Below are 20666 nucleotides of genomic sequence, written 5' to 3'. Positions count from 1 at the left end.
CTTTGGGGCTTTATGCTTGCTAGTGATGAACAGGTGGGCCTTGAAGTGGAAAAGGTTGAGAACCCCTGGTCTAGATCATTCAAAAAACAAATCTTCTGCATAGGGCTGGGCGATAAAACGATAACGATAATTATCGCGATATAACTTTTCCTCGATAGAGCGATAAGACAGGTTCGATAAATGTTCGATATAATACACCATTCTCACACTTCCACGTTCAGCGAAAGCCTTGGTGGCGTTTTCTACTGCAAGGAAAGCGACACTACTGTGCTGTCGCCAGGAGAGGGCGCACTTCCCAGTTTTTCTATACATTCCCTGTTTGAGTGGAGCGACAGGTGATCTGTTCTCCTGTGACCGAGTGTGAGTGATGAGGTCAGTGGTGTAACTATACTGTCCTACAGCGAACTCACCTCTTTCTGTACATCCTAACCAGCTTTAGCAGCGTTAAATCACAATCCTCACAACTACAGCGCTGTTACAGCGCTCGGATAGTCATATTTAAGTATGAGTGCATTCCCAAGCAACGAAAGTGAAGAAAGAAGTGGGTTCATGCAGTTACGGCCCTGATGTAAACAAAAGTAAACTGAGGAAGCTGTGAGGCATTGGAAAGCGGGAGAGCGCTATCTTTCCAGGCTAGCTGTTTTTAGCAGCTGGCTAACTTAAAGCAGCGCTTCGTCACTCACACAACATGGCGAATTAATGATACTGTAGATCAAGCACGACACCGCTTTCAGTTTAAACGTACCTAAAAGGAGAACTCTGTTTGTCTGGTGTTGATATTTTGCGGTTCACCCCTTAAACTACTACAATTGAATATCCAGTCGTCGCTAGCTGGTGTCTGAATACTGTGATGTCATTTGTAACGGGGTAGCCGAGCGCTCGTCAGCAGCTAAAAATAATCTGTTTTCTTTCTTAAATTATGACTATTACAAAATAGCTGTGTTTTTCCAGCTGGTAACAGCTCACCAGACACTCTCTCCCACTCTCCCATGACAGATCTGTGAAATGTTCCACTGTTTGGTGAGTGTTTGTCATGTTCCGACCATAAAGGATAGTTTAAAACAGCAATTAACCACCCAGGAGCAAAAATCAGCCTTCAAACTTGAAAGAAATAATGATTTGACATTATATCATGTATCGATATCGAGCAATATAAATTTTGTTTATCGTGATAACATTTTTGGCCATATCGCCCAGCTCTACTTCTGCATAATGCAGACTTCAGTTATTTGCCATGTAGTACTCTGCAGCAGAATCAAAGGAGGACAGTGTCTTGACCGATTGACTATGTTGGTGTAAGGAAGAATTGTGCAAATTAGATTTTTCGGTCAAATATTTCTTAAAGACGGACTCTACGACACTCACTGATATTCATACCTCAGATGATCCGTAAAGTCAGTCTGACAGATTGCAAAAACTACAGGAGCTGTAGGGGACAATATGGCTTCTGTTGTTTTGTAAAAGACAAGGGCAGTAATAAAGGAACATAAACTAAAGAAGGGATAATACATCAGCCAGTTAATTAAATAGTCAAGTGTTAGATTGGTTGTAGAAATAATTGTTAGCAGCCCTAAATTTATGTCTGCTTAATGTTTACATCTTTCACTAGGTCCTTTAAGGTTAAGAACAACATATAAAAAATAATACCTTGGTTTGAAACACTCATTCGTTTGTCTATCTCAAGGTATCGCCTAGTTTGAGGGGGAAGAGCCCAGCAGTTCTTTTTGGATTGGAATGAGGCTCCGGCACTGTCTTTTGTACTTTACCCTGCTTGTATGGTTGCCTGGCAGGGCCAAAAGGCTGCTGCGGTTTTAGATCAGATGTTGCTCCTTTTAGCCAGCCGGTTTCTTTGAGCAGCTTGTTCCGCTGCTTTAGCAGACTAATTACAGCCTTCTCACATCAGATTCAATTTCTATTCCCCAAGGCCTGGCCAATTACAATTAATGCCTGACACTGAGAGGGGGCGGCACACTTGGTATATTGAACTAGGCATTAAATTTCTTCTGAAAAAAAAAAACATCAAATGGTTTGAAATACTCATCATGTTTGTGTATTTATTCAGTTCTCATGTATTCGTTTCCTCTCTGTTGTAGTTTGAGTGTGCTTAGCAGGCTGTATTATGTCTTTTCAGCCCTGATCAGCAGCTGCTGGGTTTTTCATGAGGTTTGGGGAAAAAATAGCCAGGCTAATCACTTAGTTCAGCTGCGGTTTCTACACTACACAGTCTGGATCTGCTGTGTTCTTTGAGGTTTGTAGTATAAAGGGTTTAGGTCATTCTGATTGATTCCAAAAACACAGTAGGTTGATTCTCTGATAGCATGCTTTGATACTCTAATAAGCTGCAGACTATCCATTGCCTGATGAATATATTTTGTAGCGTTGTTTATAGTTGCAGTGCAGTTTCTTCTAGAGAGACTTCTAGGGGAACAGGATTAGGGTTGAAACATCAAGCCAGAGAATCGGATCATTCTAGACAACTCAGCAGCAGCACTCTGATTATTCAGTAAAAAACACTTGAATTTGGAATAGTGTGAGTTGATGCTGTGAACTGAGCTTTTAGTCCTAACAGAAAATTTGAATGAAGATTGGTTCAACTTGTGTCTGTCTCTCTCTTTCTCTCTCTTTCCCCAGTGCGGCTAACTCGTGTCCGTCCAGTCCCCGCGGAGCTGGTTCATCAGGCTACAGGGTCGGCCGGATCGTGCCCTCAGATTTGCAGCTCATCAATGATAACTCACAGTCAGAGAACGATAAGGAAGCATCGGAGGGAGACAGCCCGAAGGTAAGAATTTTTGAAACACTGATACATTTGTGTACTGAGGGGATATATATATATATATATATATATATATATATATATATATATATATATATATATATATATATATATATATATATAAAAATAGAAAATACGATCTCCAGTCTTAAACAAGCACACAGGGTTCATTGCTACACTCAAATTATTAAAAAGTTCAGATCTCTTTATTGGTGTTTTTAGCAGTTGCAGTCATGAAATCGGAGTGCTGCAGCACCCTCAGCACCCCCACTTTCCAAATGCCTGTATAGGGGTCTAAACTAGTGACATTCAGTTGGTTTAAATGTTTACGGCTTCCGTTAATTTACATGATTTTCCATGATGCCCTGACTGCCCTATCGTAGCCACACTAAACATTTATGCCCTCTTCTTGATTTTGGTGGATGCTTTTCAAGGCTACTATGAACTGGCAGCCTTTGTACTATATACATTATACTTTTTGCATGTCATCTCGGTCATATCCAAACGCCAGCTGCCCTTGACATTGTATGAACATTTCATGATAAATTGACCAATACTAATGGTCCAACATTACTTGGAATAGAATCTTATTACTTCAACTTGCCGTGTGTGTGTGTGTGTGTGTGTGTGTGTGTGTGTGTGTGTGTGTGTGTGTGTGTGTGTGTGTGTGTGTGTTTCTTTCTCTCCCTCTTTCCCCCCTATCTATACCTACCTACCTCCCTACCTCTTTCTCTAGGATGACTCTAAACCTCCATACTCCTATGCTCAGTTGATTGTCCAGGCGATCACACTGGCCCCAGACAAACAGCTCACGCTGAACGGCATCTACACACACATCACCAAGAACTACCCGTATTACAGGAGTGCCGACAAGGGCTGGCAGGTGAGCTGCAGTCCAAGATAATCCACACTATTGAGAAATGGTACCGACATTAGCAGTAGGCTGAATCCACAGCACCGCAGAGTAGCTGTGCTGGCAGAGCATGACGGGGCAATTCATCCAGATACAGATTTCTAAGATTATTAGCTTAATTGACTTTTATAAATTGAATTTGGTCCCAGTCTTGCAACAAAAGTCTCACTCACACAGTTCTTTTTAGCATGGCTGGCCAATGAGTGCAACAGTTCAATACTTATAGACAGTAGGCTTATGGTCCAATTCTCTGTAAAAGACTGTATTTGGTAGTAAAAGACTGTATTTGGTAGGAGTAAAGTAACTGTTTTTGCAAACTTGGCAAACCTTTTGACTCGTTTAACTTTTTGACTAGTCTTTTTACTTTCATCTTGGTTCATAGTTTACAGTACCATCAGCTGGTGAGCTGAATTTAACTCATAATTGGAACAATCTGTTAACATCTGAACCTGATTTAAATGTCATCAATAAGCTGAAGAGATCTGAATTAACAAACGTGAAACATTTCCAACCTCAGTTGTTTATATTGTGTATTCCTGTGATGCCCTGAGTGCCCTTGCACAGTAAGTGAACATCTGTAGCACAAGAGCACTTCAGCAGCTTTTTTAATTTAGGCCTACCTGCAAAATGTACTCCGTGTGTCCGAATAATTAACTCAGTGTAGCACAGAGCTTGATTCATCATATGTCCAGACCGCCAATCCTTGCTCTTTCAGTGCTTTGAGTAGATGAAAGTGTGCATAACAAACAACGCTAAAAATAAATTCTGCAGCCCTGGAGTATTTCAGCTCTTTGCCTGATTCAGATGTCATTGTTTGTGATAATGAATTTTGTGTGTGTGTTTGTGTGTGGTGCGGTGCAGAACTCCATTCGGCACAACCTGTCTCTGAACCGCTACTTCATCAAAGTGCCACGCTCACAGGAGGAGCCTGGGAAGGGTTCATTCTGGAGGATAGACCCGTCCTCTGAGGGTAAACTCATTGAGCAGGCTTTTAGGAAACGAAGACCTCGCGGCGTGCCTTGCTTCAGGACCCCGTTAGGACCCCTCTCCTCAAGGTAGGCTGCCCGTCTGATGAGAAATGACTAGAGCACTTTGGAGATTTATAGGAGTGGTGCAGTGATTCAGGTCTTTTGTCTCACTTTAAGACAAGAAGCTGCGTCTCCACCTTGTGGACAGATAGAGATAGGACAGATAGAGATAGTACAGCTGTATATCTGAGAATAATATATATGATACTGGTGTTGATGTATCTGTATGATAGAGGAGTGATGTTTTCACTGGCACTGTACAAGGACTGACTCTATTTTGCTGTGATTTTTTTAATGTTATGTTTGACATTACTAGGAATTAGTGTTATTAATAACACATCAATGCAATAAATTACTACTATTACCACTAATTGTCTTTTAATGCTGTTAACACATTTTCCTAGTTTGACCATTTGAACCTTCCATAATTCCACCCTGGAGCTCAGCTAATTGTGCACTTTTCAATGGCAAGTTCCATTGTGGCTGTATGGATAAAAGTTATTTCCAGCTGATGTCAGTAATTCAGCAGTCTACACTAAACAGTGCTTGTGGGAGAGAAACTAACCCAAGCAATGGCAAAGTGAAAAACTGTTGTTCCCATCAAGATGTAACATTTATGGTATGACAGAGAGGCTCCAGTTGGAGAGGAGTTGAAGCACATGCAGCCATTGTTGCCCTCAGTGGGTGTTGGTGTGGAAAATTGGAAACTGCGTTCACCTTATTTTCATGTTCAGGTTCATGTGAACTTGATAAAAACAGTATTATTTAATTATTCATAGTAATGAACACATTCTGTTGAAGATTTTGTCAACAAAATGCAGTGCTTATTAAATGGGAAACGTCTCTGTACCATCTTGTTTTCCAGCACAGTCCCATTAGAAAATTAGGGATGCACGATATGGACAAAACATCATATTGCGATTACATTGCTACATATTGTTTTTGCAGTATGTATTAAAACATTAGGGAGCCATAGTATGGTTACATGTGGAAAGGTTGTAGATTGTAGTCCATTAGGCTTTTTGACTACAGTTATATGTTGATTACATCAATGATTCATCAAAACGCCCACCAGATGCATGCAACATATAAGGTTTATCAGGACACTAAGAACGCGCATTTTTTTCCCCCTCCTTGCAAAGAGCTTATGTTCATATTACAGCTTTCTGTGTTATCAAGGTTATCACTAAGGCCAATATAGTGATAAGAATTAATAAATGATGCTCTAAATGAAAATAATATAATTTAATTGTATTACTACTCACAAATTAAGTTTTTAAGTGTTTTGGTCTTTATTTTAAACATGTTACTCTTTCACTTTGTGTACAGGAGCGCTCCAGCGTCTCCCAATCACTCAGGGGTTCTCTCTGCCCACTCCAGTGGTGTTCAGACTCCTGACAGCCTATCACGCGAGGGCTCGCCTGTTCCCATGGAGTCAGAGCCTGCCCCTACCCCGTCCCCTTCTGCCGTCGCTGCTGCTGTGCAACCAAAGCTGGCTGTGATACAGGAGGCTCGCTTAGCACAGACCACACCAGGTATACACTACTTCAGTGTTTTGTTTTTTTTTTTTCGGCTCAGACTTTGGGGGGGCCAAGTGGTTCCTCGTTTTTGCTCTGACCTAGTGTATAGGGATCTGGGATAGAGCAAAATGTGGAACTGCCACGTGGACCTCAAGTACTGAGAAACACTGCTCTACACTACACCAGCCTAGCAAAGAACATGCCTGTTATGCTGGTATTGTTCACTTACCAGTCCATACAGCCCCTAAATGGAAACTAAACTGCAAAAACAGCCACTTTTGAATAAGTTGTTTTTGTGATGTCATGAAAAACAATATATGAAGGTATATTTAATAGGTTGTTTAGATATAGGCCATTTAAATAAATGTCATTTGGACATATAAAAATCAAACGTCAACCCTTTTTTTTTTTCCACAGCCATAAACTTAACCTCTCTCTCTCTCTCTCTCTCTCTCTCTCTCTCTCTCTCTCTCTCTCTCTCTCTCTCTCTCTCTCTCTCTCTCTCTCTCTCTCTAGGTTCTCCTCTCAGCAGTCAGCCTGTATTAATAGCTGTCCAGCGGCCGCTGTCTCAGGGCTTGAAGCCAGTGACATATGCTGTGGCCACGGCTCCCTCCTCTTCCTCCACGCAGCAAGTGATGCAGACTGTGCACGTGGTACACCAAATCCCTGCTGCTGTAGCCGTTAGCACCACTAAAGTTCACACGCAGCCTGTTGCTGCTGTCCCAGCCACCTCAGGACCCCAGGAGAATGGAGCACATGAAGAGGTCAAAGGTGAGTGGGCAAAGAGCAGAATGAACAACCTAGGATAACTATACTGTGCTCAAATGAATATGCCAAACTTTCCTAGCTCGGTCCTGTGGGTTTAGAATCCAGTACAGTTTGGTGATTTTCCTGCTTAGACGCACATGACTCAGCACAGCAGTAAGAAAACTGCTGAATACTGGCCCTCTAGGACTGGAACTGGACACCCTTGAATAAGGCTGCAAAATATGGACAATATGTTAGAACTGTGATTATATTACCACATATTGCAATTGCCATATGCCTTGTGCAATTGCGATATGAACTGTGGTTGGTCAGAATGCTTAAAGCCAACAGTGGGGGAAAAAAAGTGTTGTGATTGGTTAGTGGCTTATTTGAATTTTTCAGCCTTTTGCGATATCGATAAGGCCGAAATTGTGATTTGATGATTAACTAATGGTACTTTCTCTCTCTCTCTCTCTCTCTCTCTCTCTCTCTCTCTCTCTCTCTCTCTCTCTCTCTCTCTAGTGAAAGTAGAAGCAGTCCCTACTATCACCCATGCCACCATAGGCTCAGCCAATCGAATCATCCAGAGCAGCACAGCTGCCACAGCCCTTCAAACGGTTACCATAGTGCAGCAAGCCCCATTGGGCCAGCACCAGCTGCCAGTTAAAACTATCACACAGAATGGCACCCATGTGGTGCCCATCGCTACTGCGATACAAGGCCAGGCAAATGCAGGTAGGTCTCCATACATGTTTTAACCAAAATCAGTGCTTCTCAGTGCTAGTGCTGGGGGACCACTGCTTTTCATTGTTTGGTATTTACCCTTCTCAGTTCAACGCAAGAAAGGCAGTGTAGTAAGAGCTCAAAGTAAGTAGTAGCAGTAGTAATTAGTTTAACTGAGGCACTATAGTTTATACTTTCACTTCATACTTTCATATCCAGCTTGTCTAGAACAAGTCAACTGGTTACTAGACTTGACCCGTAAATTAGCTCTCTCCTTTATAAAGAAGTCTGTTGGTATAATAGGCTGCGCCTTCAGTTAGAGCAAATGATTCGGTGTTAATGTGTCCGAATCATTTGGGTCATCTGACATTGTAGTTAATAGACAGATTAAGAATGGCTTCAACTTCTGTCATCTAATTATTGTTGTATGACTAAACAAAGAACTCTTGACCATGTGCACCAGCCCTTCCCATAACCCTCTATGATACAAACCTACAAATTTAGTGTTTAGTTTAAATTAGTGTTTTTACTCCTTTACCCATCTACACCCAGTTCAACAGAGGAAGAGCTTGTTAATAAGCTGATGAGTTGAAGCTGATGTTTTGGAGAGGGCAGTATGCAAACATGTTAATATATTAGTAATGAGTCAGAATTTGTCTAAGATTTAAATAGTCAGGAAAGTGCTCTCTGTTATTTGTTCTCATATTAAAGAACTAGAGGAAAGTGAAGAGCCATCCTATGTTTTGGTCAGAGTTTCTTATCGGTTTAGTCTAAAGGAAAAACATAGAAAGACTATTGCAGCCTTCTAAGGGCTGCTGCCCACCATTCCAAATATCAAGCTCATTTTAATTATACTCATAGATTCTAATGGAAAGAAATCACGTTTGCTATCAGTTACCTAACTCTTCATGAACTCTGAAAAGTACAAGGTGAAATGCGAGGTGAATGGGCTGGTAACATTGGCTGAGGTGACAATAGACTATTAGTATTTGTCTCTTTATCTCAAAGACTTTAGACTCTGTTCTCGATACAAAATTCAAGCCACCTACTATGGATTTGTGCTTTGGGTCTGGGGCTAATCTGTTACTGTCTCTGGAGGCATCCAGTGTGCTGTAGACTTTAGCCTTGTAGCTTTTTTATATATAGTTGTAGTTTTTGTAGAAGAATAATATTCAAATATTTAAGTATTTTCTTAATGCCTTGTAATTCAAATATCAAATTTTACTGAAATGCCCATCTCCAATATTTATTCACATGCACACAGATGCATCAGATGAGGTTTGAAGGGAACAAGCCGGTTATTTAAGGCTGTGTGTGTTCAAAACTTTTTGTGTTTTGTTTTAATCAATCATTGTGTCCACTCTGTGTAATGCTTGTGTTTGGGAATGTTTACTGTGAAGCAAGGTGGACTATTATGGAGATTTGTTCCAGTAAACATGGACACAGAGCAGCTGGTTGTGTTTAACCATGGCCTTACAAGAGAGTCTCTTTTCAAAGGGTCCCTATCATAGAAAACCAAAAGTTTTCCACACTGTTTTCAAATAAGAGTTTGATCTAGTGTGCAACCCTTGTTACATTGCAAAAGATCATTCATTCAGTTCATACAGTCTATAAATGCAAGCCTGCTTTGAATTCACTGTTTTGGAATGTTACAAAAACCACTGCCTTTACATATTAACAGCTCTATGGCAGATTAGCACCAAAAGCCAGTACTAAAAACAGTAATTCTAAGGAAAATGAGAGGTTGGAAAAACATCACAAAAAAACAAATTATGACTGTTCTTGGTACATAATCGCACAGAAATGTTATAAGCGAACCTTGTAAAATGTAGGGCCTTTAAATACTGCTTTTCCCTCTTCTCACCTTATTTTCCTCATCATTTTCTCTTTCTTTTTCTCTGTCTCTTTGCAGTCTCCAGCCCGCTCCACTTGTTGGCAGCTCATGCCTCGGCATCCGCCTCTCTCCCTACCAAAAGGCAGAATGGAGAGAGCGCTAGTGAGCCCGAGAGTAAACGAGCAAAAACGGATGAGGATGAGCAGCAGCAGAGCGTAACCTCTGACCCTAACGGAACAGCAGACACAGACACTCCCTCTGCCAACCACAACTAGACATTAGCATAAAACACACCCCCACCCATCTTTCACAAACTTCTTTGTTCTGCCACACATTTTCACTATTTTGCCCTTTTTGCACTCTTCTGTTTGCTTACATTGTCACTACTGCCCTTCAGCCCTCTATTGTTGCCTCTCTTCTGCTTGCTCTCTCTTTCTCTCCCCCTGTCTCTCCCTCTGTCTCTCTCCCCCTGTCTCTCCCTCTGTGTCTCTCTCCCTATCCTGCTCACCGTGCCAAAACAAAATGAAAACACTGCTGACCATTCAGTATGTCCATATGAAGCAAAAAAAAACCCAATATATTCCAGTGTCAATGCAAACAAGGGCAGAGAAACAAGGACATTAAGAAAATCCACACCAAACGGACCACAGAAGTGGATGCAGTGACATGGGGGCACTTCTGTGTGGTGAGGCAGCCTTCACCAGAGGAAGTTTGTTCTATTATCAACGGCAGAGAGAGCAGCCAGCCACTGCCATCTGGGCCTGAACGCCTGAGGTGTGCGGCGTTTTAAAACAAACTATTATCATCAAACTGTTTAAAAAACAAAAAAACACCTGCTCCTACATTTGCTTTGTTTCCAACCTGGCTAAGAGTTTTCAGCAGGAAATTCATCTGGGAGTTCTGCTCTTCAGAAGAATGGAAATGACTTTTTTTTATATTATTATTATTATTGTTGTTATTATTATTGTTATTATTATTTTAAACCAAACACATGCTCTGATGTTTGTATGTGTGGGTCTCTAACCCTGGAAAGGACTAGAGAGCATACACTCACGCACACACTCACACGGTCTATACCTGTTATCTGGACTCTCAAATATTCAGCTGCTCTTCTCTAGCCATACTTGTACAGGTACAGCTCTACACAGTCTCACTCCCACGCAACTTAGCAAATCCAGAATCGATGACTCGAGGATGTTTCACAAAGTAGGAATTCTCAGTTAGCCGGATAACATGATCAAGAAAATCAAGCCGGCCTAGTAGGAGAGGAGCTAAGAGACATTCTTGCTGAGCACTTTTAGTTGGGGCCTAAAGGAATATTTCAGCAGGGTTCAGCCTAATCTGTCCACTCTACCTGTAGCAGAGATGTCTCTGGGATGCAAGTCAAAGTCAAGTCTTGACTCTTTAGTAGAGAATTTCTCATTATTTGTTGCACTTGTCAAGTTCAACACGGCTTTAAATAAGAATCCTTTCTTTATAGAAAAGCCTCCAGTCCGAACTGAAGTGGTACACGCAGTAGATAAGGTGCTTAAAATAAGGTGGCAGGACAATTTAAAACGGTTGGTTAGTCTGTCGTTTGTAAGTATGCGTGCTAGCTAGCGTTACAGCTAATCCAGATAAAGTTTTAGTATGCTTTAAAAAAATATGATCTGTAACTTACTAAAACTTTAGCTAGATGAGCTGACAGCTTCAGCTAAATTAGCTATTGCTAGTTTTGCCTCTTTCTTTTATGCACTGTATATATTCTGTTTAGTGCTTTGTTGTGTTCTTCTGAAACTGTTTTTAATGGAAAGCTTATTTGAAGCCATACCGAACCTGGCATCACTGCGAGCTGCGAGGAGAGTGGCATTATAGTAATCACTGCTGTTTACCTTTCCTTGATCTCTGTGTCTAGGCCAAGACTACTCAGGGAAGCTTTTCCCACAGAGTTTTTTTATTGTCACCTCGACGTAGAACGTTTTTGGCTCTTTCCTTTTTCCAAATGAATTAGTTGGACCGGAATGCCATTTAAGTGCTTGGCCTTTATTGCGGATAGTTCACTTATCAACAAAAAGAGTTGCATCGAGAAAAATAAAAAAGGAAGCTTTTTGCCTCGCGCCAGTGACTCCAGTTACCAAGGTAATAACATAAATTCACTACAGTACCCATAATACAGTGCTCTCAAACCCCAGGACTGAAGTAAAACTGAAGTACAAAATCATACATGCAACTTATTGTAAAGGAAAAGATTCATTTATGTACCAAGTTAAGCTTGGTGGCCCTAATTCAATCTGTATTGAGCCCCTCCCACCCCCCCACTTGTTTTGGGCATTTTCTAAATTTCATTTCGTTTTTAGTTATAATAGACTCTTGCAATAGAAGCTATTGACAGAACATACCAGAAAACCTGTTACCAGAAAACCTGTTGCCACAAAAACTTACAATTCAGGTTATCATTGTTTATTAGACCACTGGGTAACACATCATAGAAATGCCTGTTGGTATAATGCAAAACGGTAAGATCATCTGGTGTCACTGGAGTTGATGGGTTTTCTGTTTTTACTAAATACGCAGATGTGGTTTGTGGTATTGACTGTGTGCTACAGATACTGCGGATAGAGATTAGATTGAAAAACGCTGGAGTTTTCCTTCTTATCCAGCTTTACTGAGTCCTGCTTTGTGAAATATCCTGAGTGAGCTTTATCTGGTTTTGTTGAGTTTTACACAACATTCCAAACTTTGGCAGCTGGCTTTTAAGAACGACGCTCAAGACGAGGACGTCATAGGAGAACAGAGCACCAACGATGCAGCCTGGACTTTCAACCAGGGCGTGTCTTTCCTCTGTGTCTGTTTTGGGGTGTGGATCACGGGTCAGTCGTCAACTTAAAGGGATCAACACACTCATCCAATTCCTGTACTTTTTGGCAGCTAGCCCTTCGTACCACCCCTCCCCCCCCGCCCCACCATCGCAGCTGTTCTCATAGAAATATGCAGTATTTTGTTGTCCATATGTGGAGCATCCGTTTTTTTTCCCTTTGTGTACTTTGTGAACTTTTCATTTATAGAGATGGAAAAAAGACAAATTAATTATATTTCAAACATGCTGGCCGCAGAGGTTAAAGGACATTTTCCAGTTACTCCTCATGAGCAAAACCTTCTCTGTGCGTTTGTATGTGGACTTTTTTCTTTTATTTTTCTGTGAAACAAGTGTAGTTTCTTGTTTTTTTTTAATGGAGAAATATATCAGATGCGTTTGTTTTGGGTTTTTTTTTTATTTTATTTTGTCCTGCTTCTTTCTCTGTCGATTCCAAGCTGAAGCTTGCTTTCTTACACCTAATTATTTTCATACCTGCACCAGTAACCCATATGATTAGTGCTATGATATTGCCGCGTGTAGCTGAACCAGGCGCTTCATCGAGCTTGCATGTTAATGGACTATAGGAACACATCAGAGATGGTAACTACAGAAAAAAAACAGCTGTTTTTTGATTCAGACCAGACCTGCACTTGATTATTTTTATTTTTGTTTGTCCTCCTGGTTGTCCCCCCTCCTCGTTCTCTCTCTGGCTGTGTTTGACATTGTGCTGTAGGCAGAAGCCCCTCCACCTCCCTTCTGTTCTTGCTTGATTTTTGTTTGAATCTGTTCGGGTGACCAGTCTAGTCTGTTTCCAGATTGTATATGTTACAAACTAAAGAAAGAATGAAAAAGAAAAGAAAAAAAACACAAGATCGATGTTTGTTCTGCTTCAGTGGGTAAATGCTTTTATTAATTTTTTATATAAATTAATTTAAAAACCTTAATCTCTTGTGCCTCTGTCTTTCCTTTGCTAACGTTTGTTTCAAAGTTAGAGTCCACTGTGTTTACATTTCGGCTGTCTGAGGCCAGTTTGACTCAGCTTATCAGTAGTACTAGTATACAGTACTGGTCAAAAATCAGAGACCATCCTTCATTTCTTTAATTTCCAGTCAAAAGGGCCTTTAAAAGGTTATTCATTTGTCAGCGTCAGAAAAAAAAGATTTTTTCAGATCTGAATAAAGAGTGGAGCTAGGTTTTCTAAAGGTGAAAGCTTTAAGTGCTGTGTCTTATGGTGACAGTTTTGCTGGTCTGCCAGGTCTTCTGAGCCTCCGGCAGTTCTTCTATTGTCTGCCAGATGGTGGTAGAGTCATGCGTGTGTCCAACATCCTCTGTGGACTTTAAGGCAGTGTTGAAATGGCTCCTAGTGTGTTGTTTTTAATCCATTCACCTCACATCTTAGCAGAACTAAAGACATAGTTACATTTTGTGAGAGAAACATGTTATTTTTGGGGACTCTCAGAAAAAGTAGATATGTTTGGGTGATTAGGCTTTGGGTCAGGACCAGTTTGACCTGTCAGTGCTCTGTCTGTAAATGCAGTCTTTCATAGGTTGCATGATCGTACAAGCTTTACAGAACATTCCCTAATTAATGAGAAATTGTAGCAAACTATGTATAGCCTCGCTACATAATTCTGAGGCTCCAGTTCGAAATGCTGTTTGTATCCATGGCTGGATATACTACATGGGAGACCTGGCAAGTGTCCAGGGCATTAAAAGGTCCTCAAATAGATAAATTAATATTTTAATTATGCATGTTTAAAACTGTTTATCAGTTTTGTGACATAACTGTTGAAGCTCTCAGTTTGCTTTAAATGTGTTCACACAACAGACTAATCAGGCTCTGTCTAATAACTAGGAAGCTTCAAATGTATTGTCAGCCTGAATAGGGAAAAAAAAAATTTACTGGTTCACAGTGATGTAATCAAAAATCGGAGGACATTTTAGAGGCTGGCAAAAGTAACTTTTGTTCAGTGTTACAGTGAAATCTTTAATTTTTGTTTTGTATTCAACATGCTTTGAAACATTTTGTGATCTCAAACTGATTCCATCTCAACATACCCAGCTTAAATTTCTGAAAGCGATTCACGATGTAGATATTTAGAGTTGTGTTCTATGGTTTCTCCTTAGGTTGAAAGGGACTTTTGCCCAAGTTCGTAAGTGTCCACTGTCCACAAATTTGTCTTCCGAATCATAGCACCCCCATGCATTTTCAAAGGGTAGCCAATTGTGTGAGGGATTGTGGGATAGCAAGAGGCGCTAATATGACTCGCGGCACAGCGAGAAAAGTTAGGCTGGCTTCAACATGATGAAAACTCACGCATCAGCCATGCAGCACTGACCAATCAGACAAAAGCAACCTTCCATGCCTGCATAGTTGGATGACATGGACAAAAACTTAACCAATACAAAGAAGTAAAAGAAATACTGCGTGGCAGAAAGTCTCTGTCTGTCTTTTGAGTTAAAAGACAGCACTGAATCGTGATTATAGCAGGCAAATACTTACTTATAGCAGCCAGCATATAAAGTCTACTGAGCTTTAAGTTCATGAGACTTGCCTACATCAGAAGAGATAATCGGATTTTTGCTTCGCAACCAGCCCCTAAACTCTTAGAATAAGACGTGATGTAAAACCCGACCACCTTCTTAGTAATTTTAAAACATTACTATCAGAAAATATCAATAAACATCTTCTAGTGTTGAAGAATGTTCAAATTCATTTGGCATGTAGTTTGTTTCAACATTGCTCCGAAAGTGTTTTGTGGGTGCTGTGTTAAATGCTGCTTGCTATTGCCAGGACAGCAGAAAAATGAAAGAAATCAGAGTAAGGGTATACATACACTGAAAAACCTGATTATTTAGCTAAAATCCAGCTCTCTTTATCAGATTTGTTAACTGGAAGTGCATGTAAATTATCCAGGCTCCTATCATTCGCAATAAAGGAACACATTTGAAGGCAGAGCGTGGACAAGTCAAATAGGATTGCTTTAAAGATTGTTGTGGTGTAGTTAAAATGTACGGAAGCGTAGCTTAAGCTATGTTCACATGACATCTCATTGCTCAAATCCAATCTTTCTAACTTTCTAACTAAGGTTCACATTTGCGTGGGTAAGAAGCTCCTGTCTTCATCATTATTGTGAATGAACCTGCACCCTGAAACGACGACTCCATAATGTCACAAGAATAAACCACGTGTATCATGAGCGACAAATTAAGTAAATAGCAGAACAAGCTGTCATCACAAAGATCATTTGATAATTAGAGCAAGTCAAAGGTAGAAAAGTTGAAACGTAACCACGTTTATTATTATTATTATTATTATTATTATTATTATTAATAATATTATTATTATTTAACATAGTTTGACATTTACATTGTTGTGATTAATGGACCAATTGAAATAGTGCTATAATAGTGAAATAAAGTACATACAATATAAATGTACCCTCAAAGGTACAGCAGTGGTTTTAAGGCCCAATTGTGAACCTTAAATAAGTTTTGCCAGGTGAAAAGTATGTATTTGTACCGTTTCATAACCTAATGTTTTAAAACATAACAATAAAATAAAAAGCCTGGAGACGAGACGGGGTGTGTGGAGTCAGTACAACTTAGAAAATATAATTTCAGTGGATTATGGTACAGTTATGTTCCCTGAAGGTACTGAGATGTAGTGACAGTTTCGTACTTCTTTTCTGAGAGAGTGTGGAATAAAATCTCTTTACATTTACATACATAAAAGCTTTATATTATTTCCATCTAAAAGTTGCCATTTTGGAGATGGACATTTTGGTTCTGAGAGTCACAAGTGCAATTACAAATGTGTCTTGTGTCTAGGCCTGTTCGCTGCAGTGAGAATGACGTATGAATGCTTATCTCTTCATTGACATTTGAAGAGACACTGAGTCTAGCTGAGTTCTGTGAGAAAGCCTTAAAGACCAAACCAATTTAACACCATTATCTTCTGTTGGAAGAAAGATTATGTGTGTGTGTGTGTGTGTGTGTGCACAGGAGAAAAATGCTTTATTCCTTGGTCACCAAACCACTTTTGACCTTTTGAAATGTCTTTGCAGGATGTAGGGCATGATGGTCACTATCAGATTTAGTAGCCTAGTGTGCGTGGCGGTCCAGACATGTTCTGTCCAAAGTTGAAACTGAGATTTTTTGTTTGTTTTTATTTTTTGAAAACTCATTTATCCTGACTGACTGACCCACTGCGTACTTGTGTTCTAGAGCTTATAGCTAATGCATAGGCAGCCATTGCTAATGTATTCCCAACATATAGCACAGCAGCATCAAGTATGCCAGAATTAGATGAGATCACTTGAGGGACAGAAACATTCTATCATCTCAATGTGCACACACTGGCAGAATTTTCTTTCCCAGAATTTCATTAACTGCTACTTACTCCACCAAGGAAGAAACCAACCAGGTTTGTTTAGCGCAGGGGTTCTCAATCTTTTGTATCTTGTGGCCAAGCACTTCTGTGCTTTTAATCAATCTGATTGTTTTTATTTTTTAATTTTTATTTTTTTTTTGCAAGCAAAGTTTTGGCTCAATTCGGTAGGTTTACATACATACTTGATAAGATTAAATTCCAATAATAGCTTAAATTGTTTGGATTCAAAGCTTAATTTGAGCTTACAACACAGAGCTGTTCCTCATTTTTAATTTCCATGCATGTGAAGGCTGGCTGTAGATAACATTACAATTTTGTTTCAGTTTATGTTTGGTATTCTTAGTTTTTCAGTCTGAGATTCGGGGGTTGCTTCACTTGTACATGGCCAAACCTTGGGATCTTACCTTTTGAAAGACCCCGACTTTAACCAGTTATTCATAATGGATGAATTCCATATTTTCCATTCCATCAAAAAGTGAAACATTTAATATTGCACTAAAGATGAAATACATAGGGAGCATTTTTCCAGGCCAGTCGGTGAGGTTAATATAAATAAGTTGTTTTATTTTTGCAAACTATCAAGTATTTGTCATATTAAAATGTATGTTTGGCCCCCTAGCAGTACCACCATGGCCCACTGGAGGTCCACATCCCACTGGTTTAGAAGCCAAAGTTAGGCATAGCACTCATACTGCATTTGGTTATCCTTTTTGCTGGGGTACTAGCTTGCCCAAATCGCTGTCAGTGACCTGTTATTGGAAATTATATCGGTAAGATGTAAACAGTCATGCAGAGTGGTTTAAAATATATATCAAGTCCCAAACTGTACCAAGGATGGTTCAATAGGGAACAGGAACCAAAGTGTTGCCTAAATGCCTAAAAAAGCAACCTCACAGAAAGCTATTACATTAAATAACGAATGCACTGCCTGATGCCTAAGACATTGTTTTACAAGTTTTGTGATGAGTTTAGCCCCCCCCAAACTGATTTACCATATTTTTACCATAATCAACATTGTACCTAAAAAAGTGAACCCTTTTGCACCCAAATACATAAAAAGTACAATGACTGGCCACAGATCTATCTTCTGTTTGACTAAAATAGCTCAAATTTTGCATCAGGCCATGCTGTGGCACTGCCTATCCAACAAATATTTTAATATTTTTATAACCCTTATATTTAACATTTTTAATACTATTCCAAGTCTAAATCTTGGATAAACAAGGAAAAAAAAATCCAAACCTTACTTAGGACAATAATGTCTGTCATAAATAATCACATATATCCAGAAGTTACCCACATATTGTTATCATTTGACCAGTTTTTTGCTTTTATTGGTCTCTGATCCAAACGGGTTACTTTTTTGGTAAATTTTGCATATTTTCACGAAAAGTTCATGTTCTGTTTATTACAATTTCATCAGTTCTCATGAAGTAATAAAATGGGCCAATATTTCAACAAATCACCTTCAACACTTTAATTACCATCTCTCACACTCACACACACACAAAACACACCTTATAGGTCCACTATGTAGGTGTACAATTACAGATTGTAGCCCACCTGCTGTTGCACCCTCTACCCCTATCTATCATTGGCTAATTTCTGACCACAGTACTGCTGTTGTCCAGATTTAATTTGGTTAGTGGTCCATTCTCAGCATAGCAGTGACACTGACATTATAATGTGTGTGATGCCCGGAGTGACCAGTTAGGCTGGAATTTTTAATACACTGTGTAGTCTACACCTACTGGACACACCAATACTGTTGGTACTACCGTTAGCTCATCTTTTTCCTTTCACGGTTTGTGTTAGTCATGTTCTAGTCCTTCATCAATGGTCCTGCTTGGAATGTATATCTATGGCTTGTGTGTGTATTTATGTGTTTAGTAACCCTTTTAGACCAAAGACTAAAACAGTATAATAAGAAAATCTGACACTGTAGCCAACCATTTGACCAATTTCAAATTGGGCTTTAGATTTGTGCTCAATGGAGCTCTAAGAACTGCTGTAGTAAAGGAAATGTTAGAATTTCAGTACAAGCACAAATGGGTTAATAAAAGAGGTATGTTTATGTCGTAAACATTGTGACCCTGTCAGCGCTATTGTAAAGAAATCAGTCTATATATTTTTTCTAGAATGGTGTATTCCTCATCAAAACACTCTGCATGATTGAATAATGTAGAAACGTTTAAAAAATCAGTGGAATTTCCTTTTAACATGAAATTGAATGTGAAAGGTAAATCGGGCCTTGAAGCTTCCCCATCACTGCCACTGTTTGTACTTTAATGACTATAGTATCTCGTGGGAACTCACATCACCACCACACAACCCCACCTAGGATGGATACTTCTGCATTCGGAATAGTAAAGCACCTTTTTCCACTGCACAATTAAAACAAGAACTCACCCAAATCGGAACCATTATAATTCAAGGTTCTAGTTATAGTTCATTTTCAACCTGCTTGAAATATAGCTGGAACCATCATAGTAATGGCTTTATTCACTCTTTGGTTACTTTATGCCTAAGCATCTGATTTGGCTAATTAGCTACCTCGTCTGCTATAGTTAGCAGCTCATTGGCTGATGAGAATGAACACACTGCACTTGTTCCAACAAATGTTTACACAAATGTCTATAATTACACAGAATCAAGTGTGGAATCGAGTAAAGCCTTTAGTTTTCCTGTCAAACATGAAAATATGACTCGTTCTGTAGATTCTAGTCTGTAGTGTTAGTGTTTGCTTCTTAACTAACTAACCATAGCAGAGTTTTAAAAGTAATAATTCTAAAATTAGCAATTAATGCATCAACATACCATCATTAACCACAGTGGACATTTGCTGGACTTTGCTGTATTATAGTATAACTCCTTCTGTAATATAATGCTTATTTGCACAGCTGTTCAAATATTCAAATCTTTCTGTAATATTCTGTGTATAATAAGTGTTCTTGGAAAGCTACCTGCCTGCAGAGCCTAGTTCCAGCCACAATTTGCCACACCTGCTCCAGCTAATCAACCTCTTCCCAAGTCCCTGATTGGCTGGATCAGATGTATTAGAGTTAAATAAGGGGCAGGGCAGCCACTGGTACAGATAATTCATATCTGCACATGTACAGATATTCACTCATCTCTTTAGCTTATTTCACATTTGCTCTTTATTATCCTTTATTCTGTTCACTGTATTTTCATTTTATTGGTCTCTTAGTTAAGTATTGTTTAACAGTCTGTGTGCTTGTCTAGTCTGATTAGTATGTTACATGTCATACATGTGTGCATTCACCAAGACCAGGGGTGCCCAGTCCTAGTCCTGGAGATCTACCACCCTGCAGAGTTTAGCCCCAACTCTAATCTAACACACCTGATCCAGGTAAAGAAGGCCTTCAGAAGCATCTAACGATTGGAGACGTGTATTGGATCTGAACTCTGCAGGTTGGTAGATCTCCAGGACCAGGATCGAACATGTATGACCAAGACAGTTTCCTTGTATGTGTAACGTACTTGGTGAAATGAAGTGATTGTGGTTCTTATTCTTTAGGACTCCACTGTCTATGACTAATAGCTAAATAAAGGTCTCTGCTTGGTTGTCATATTAGAGAGGGCTGAAATGATGTGGCAGTTCAAGTTATTTTCCTGCTAACAGTGTGTCAGAAGCTTGATGGTATGATTTAATATTGTGTTTTCATTAAACTTTGTTTTAATTAGGCAGGCGCGATAGTGAGAGACTGAGGGAAAGCAGACAGACGAGGAGGTGGGCGAGGAACGAGTAATTGTTTCCAGAACAATAGAGCCAGAAAAAGGAAGAGAGAGGTGTGTTTGTGTGTGTGTGTGTTTATCTCTTTGTGTGGACCACTTGTCTCCAGGATGATGAAAACATGAACGTTTTGTCATCGTGGGGA

At 39.7% G+C, this 20666-nt stretch overlaps 1 protein-coding gene across 2 annotated transcripts in view; it reads left to right on the top strand.

The window, feature by feature from the left end:
• LOC118805343 (forkhead box K2) overlaps window positions 1–10370 on the top strand; it is a 30594-nt gene extending 20224 nt beyond the window's left edge. Inside the window, exons 3-9 of one of the 2 annotated variants that reach the window (XM_036566072.1) lie at window positions 2632–2779; window positions 3510–3656; window positions 4548–4741; window positions 6044–6249; window positions 6751–7005; window positions 7513–7716; window positions 9617–10370. In XM_036566072.1, the coding sequence (XP_036421965.1) occupies window positions 2632–2779; window positions 3510–3656; window positions 4548–4741; window positions 6044–6249; window positions 6751–7005; window positions 7513–7716; window positions 9617–9813 (1351 nt within the window). In that variant the 3' untranslated portion in view covers window positions 9814–10370. Of the gene's footprint in view, window positions 1–2631; window positions 2780–3509; window positions 3657–4547; window positions 4742–6043; window positions 6250–6750; window positions 7006–7503; window positions 7717–9616 lie in introns of both variants that reach the window. The other variant, XM_036566071.1, reaches the window with a different exon arrangement.
• The last annotated feature ends 10296 nt before the right edge of the window (window positions 10371–20666 follow it).

Source organism: Colossoma macropomum, unplaced genomic scaffold (genome assembly GCF_904425465.1).
Source record: "Colossoma macropomum unplaced genomic scaffold, Colossoma_macropomum, whole genome shotgun sequence".
In the NCBI taxonomy this organism is placed as follows: domain Eukaryota; kingdom Metazoa; phylum Chordata; class Actinopteri; order Characiformes; family Serrasalmidae; genus Colossoma; species Colossoma macropomum.
This window is presented reverse-complemented; position numbering and strand designations above follow the sequence as displayed.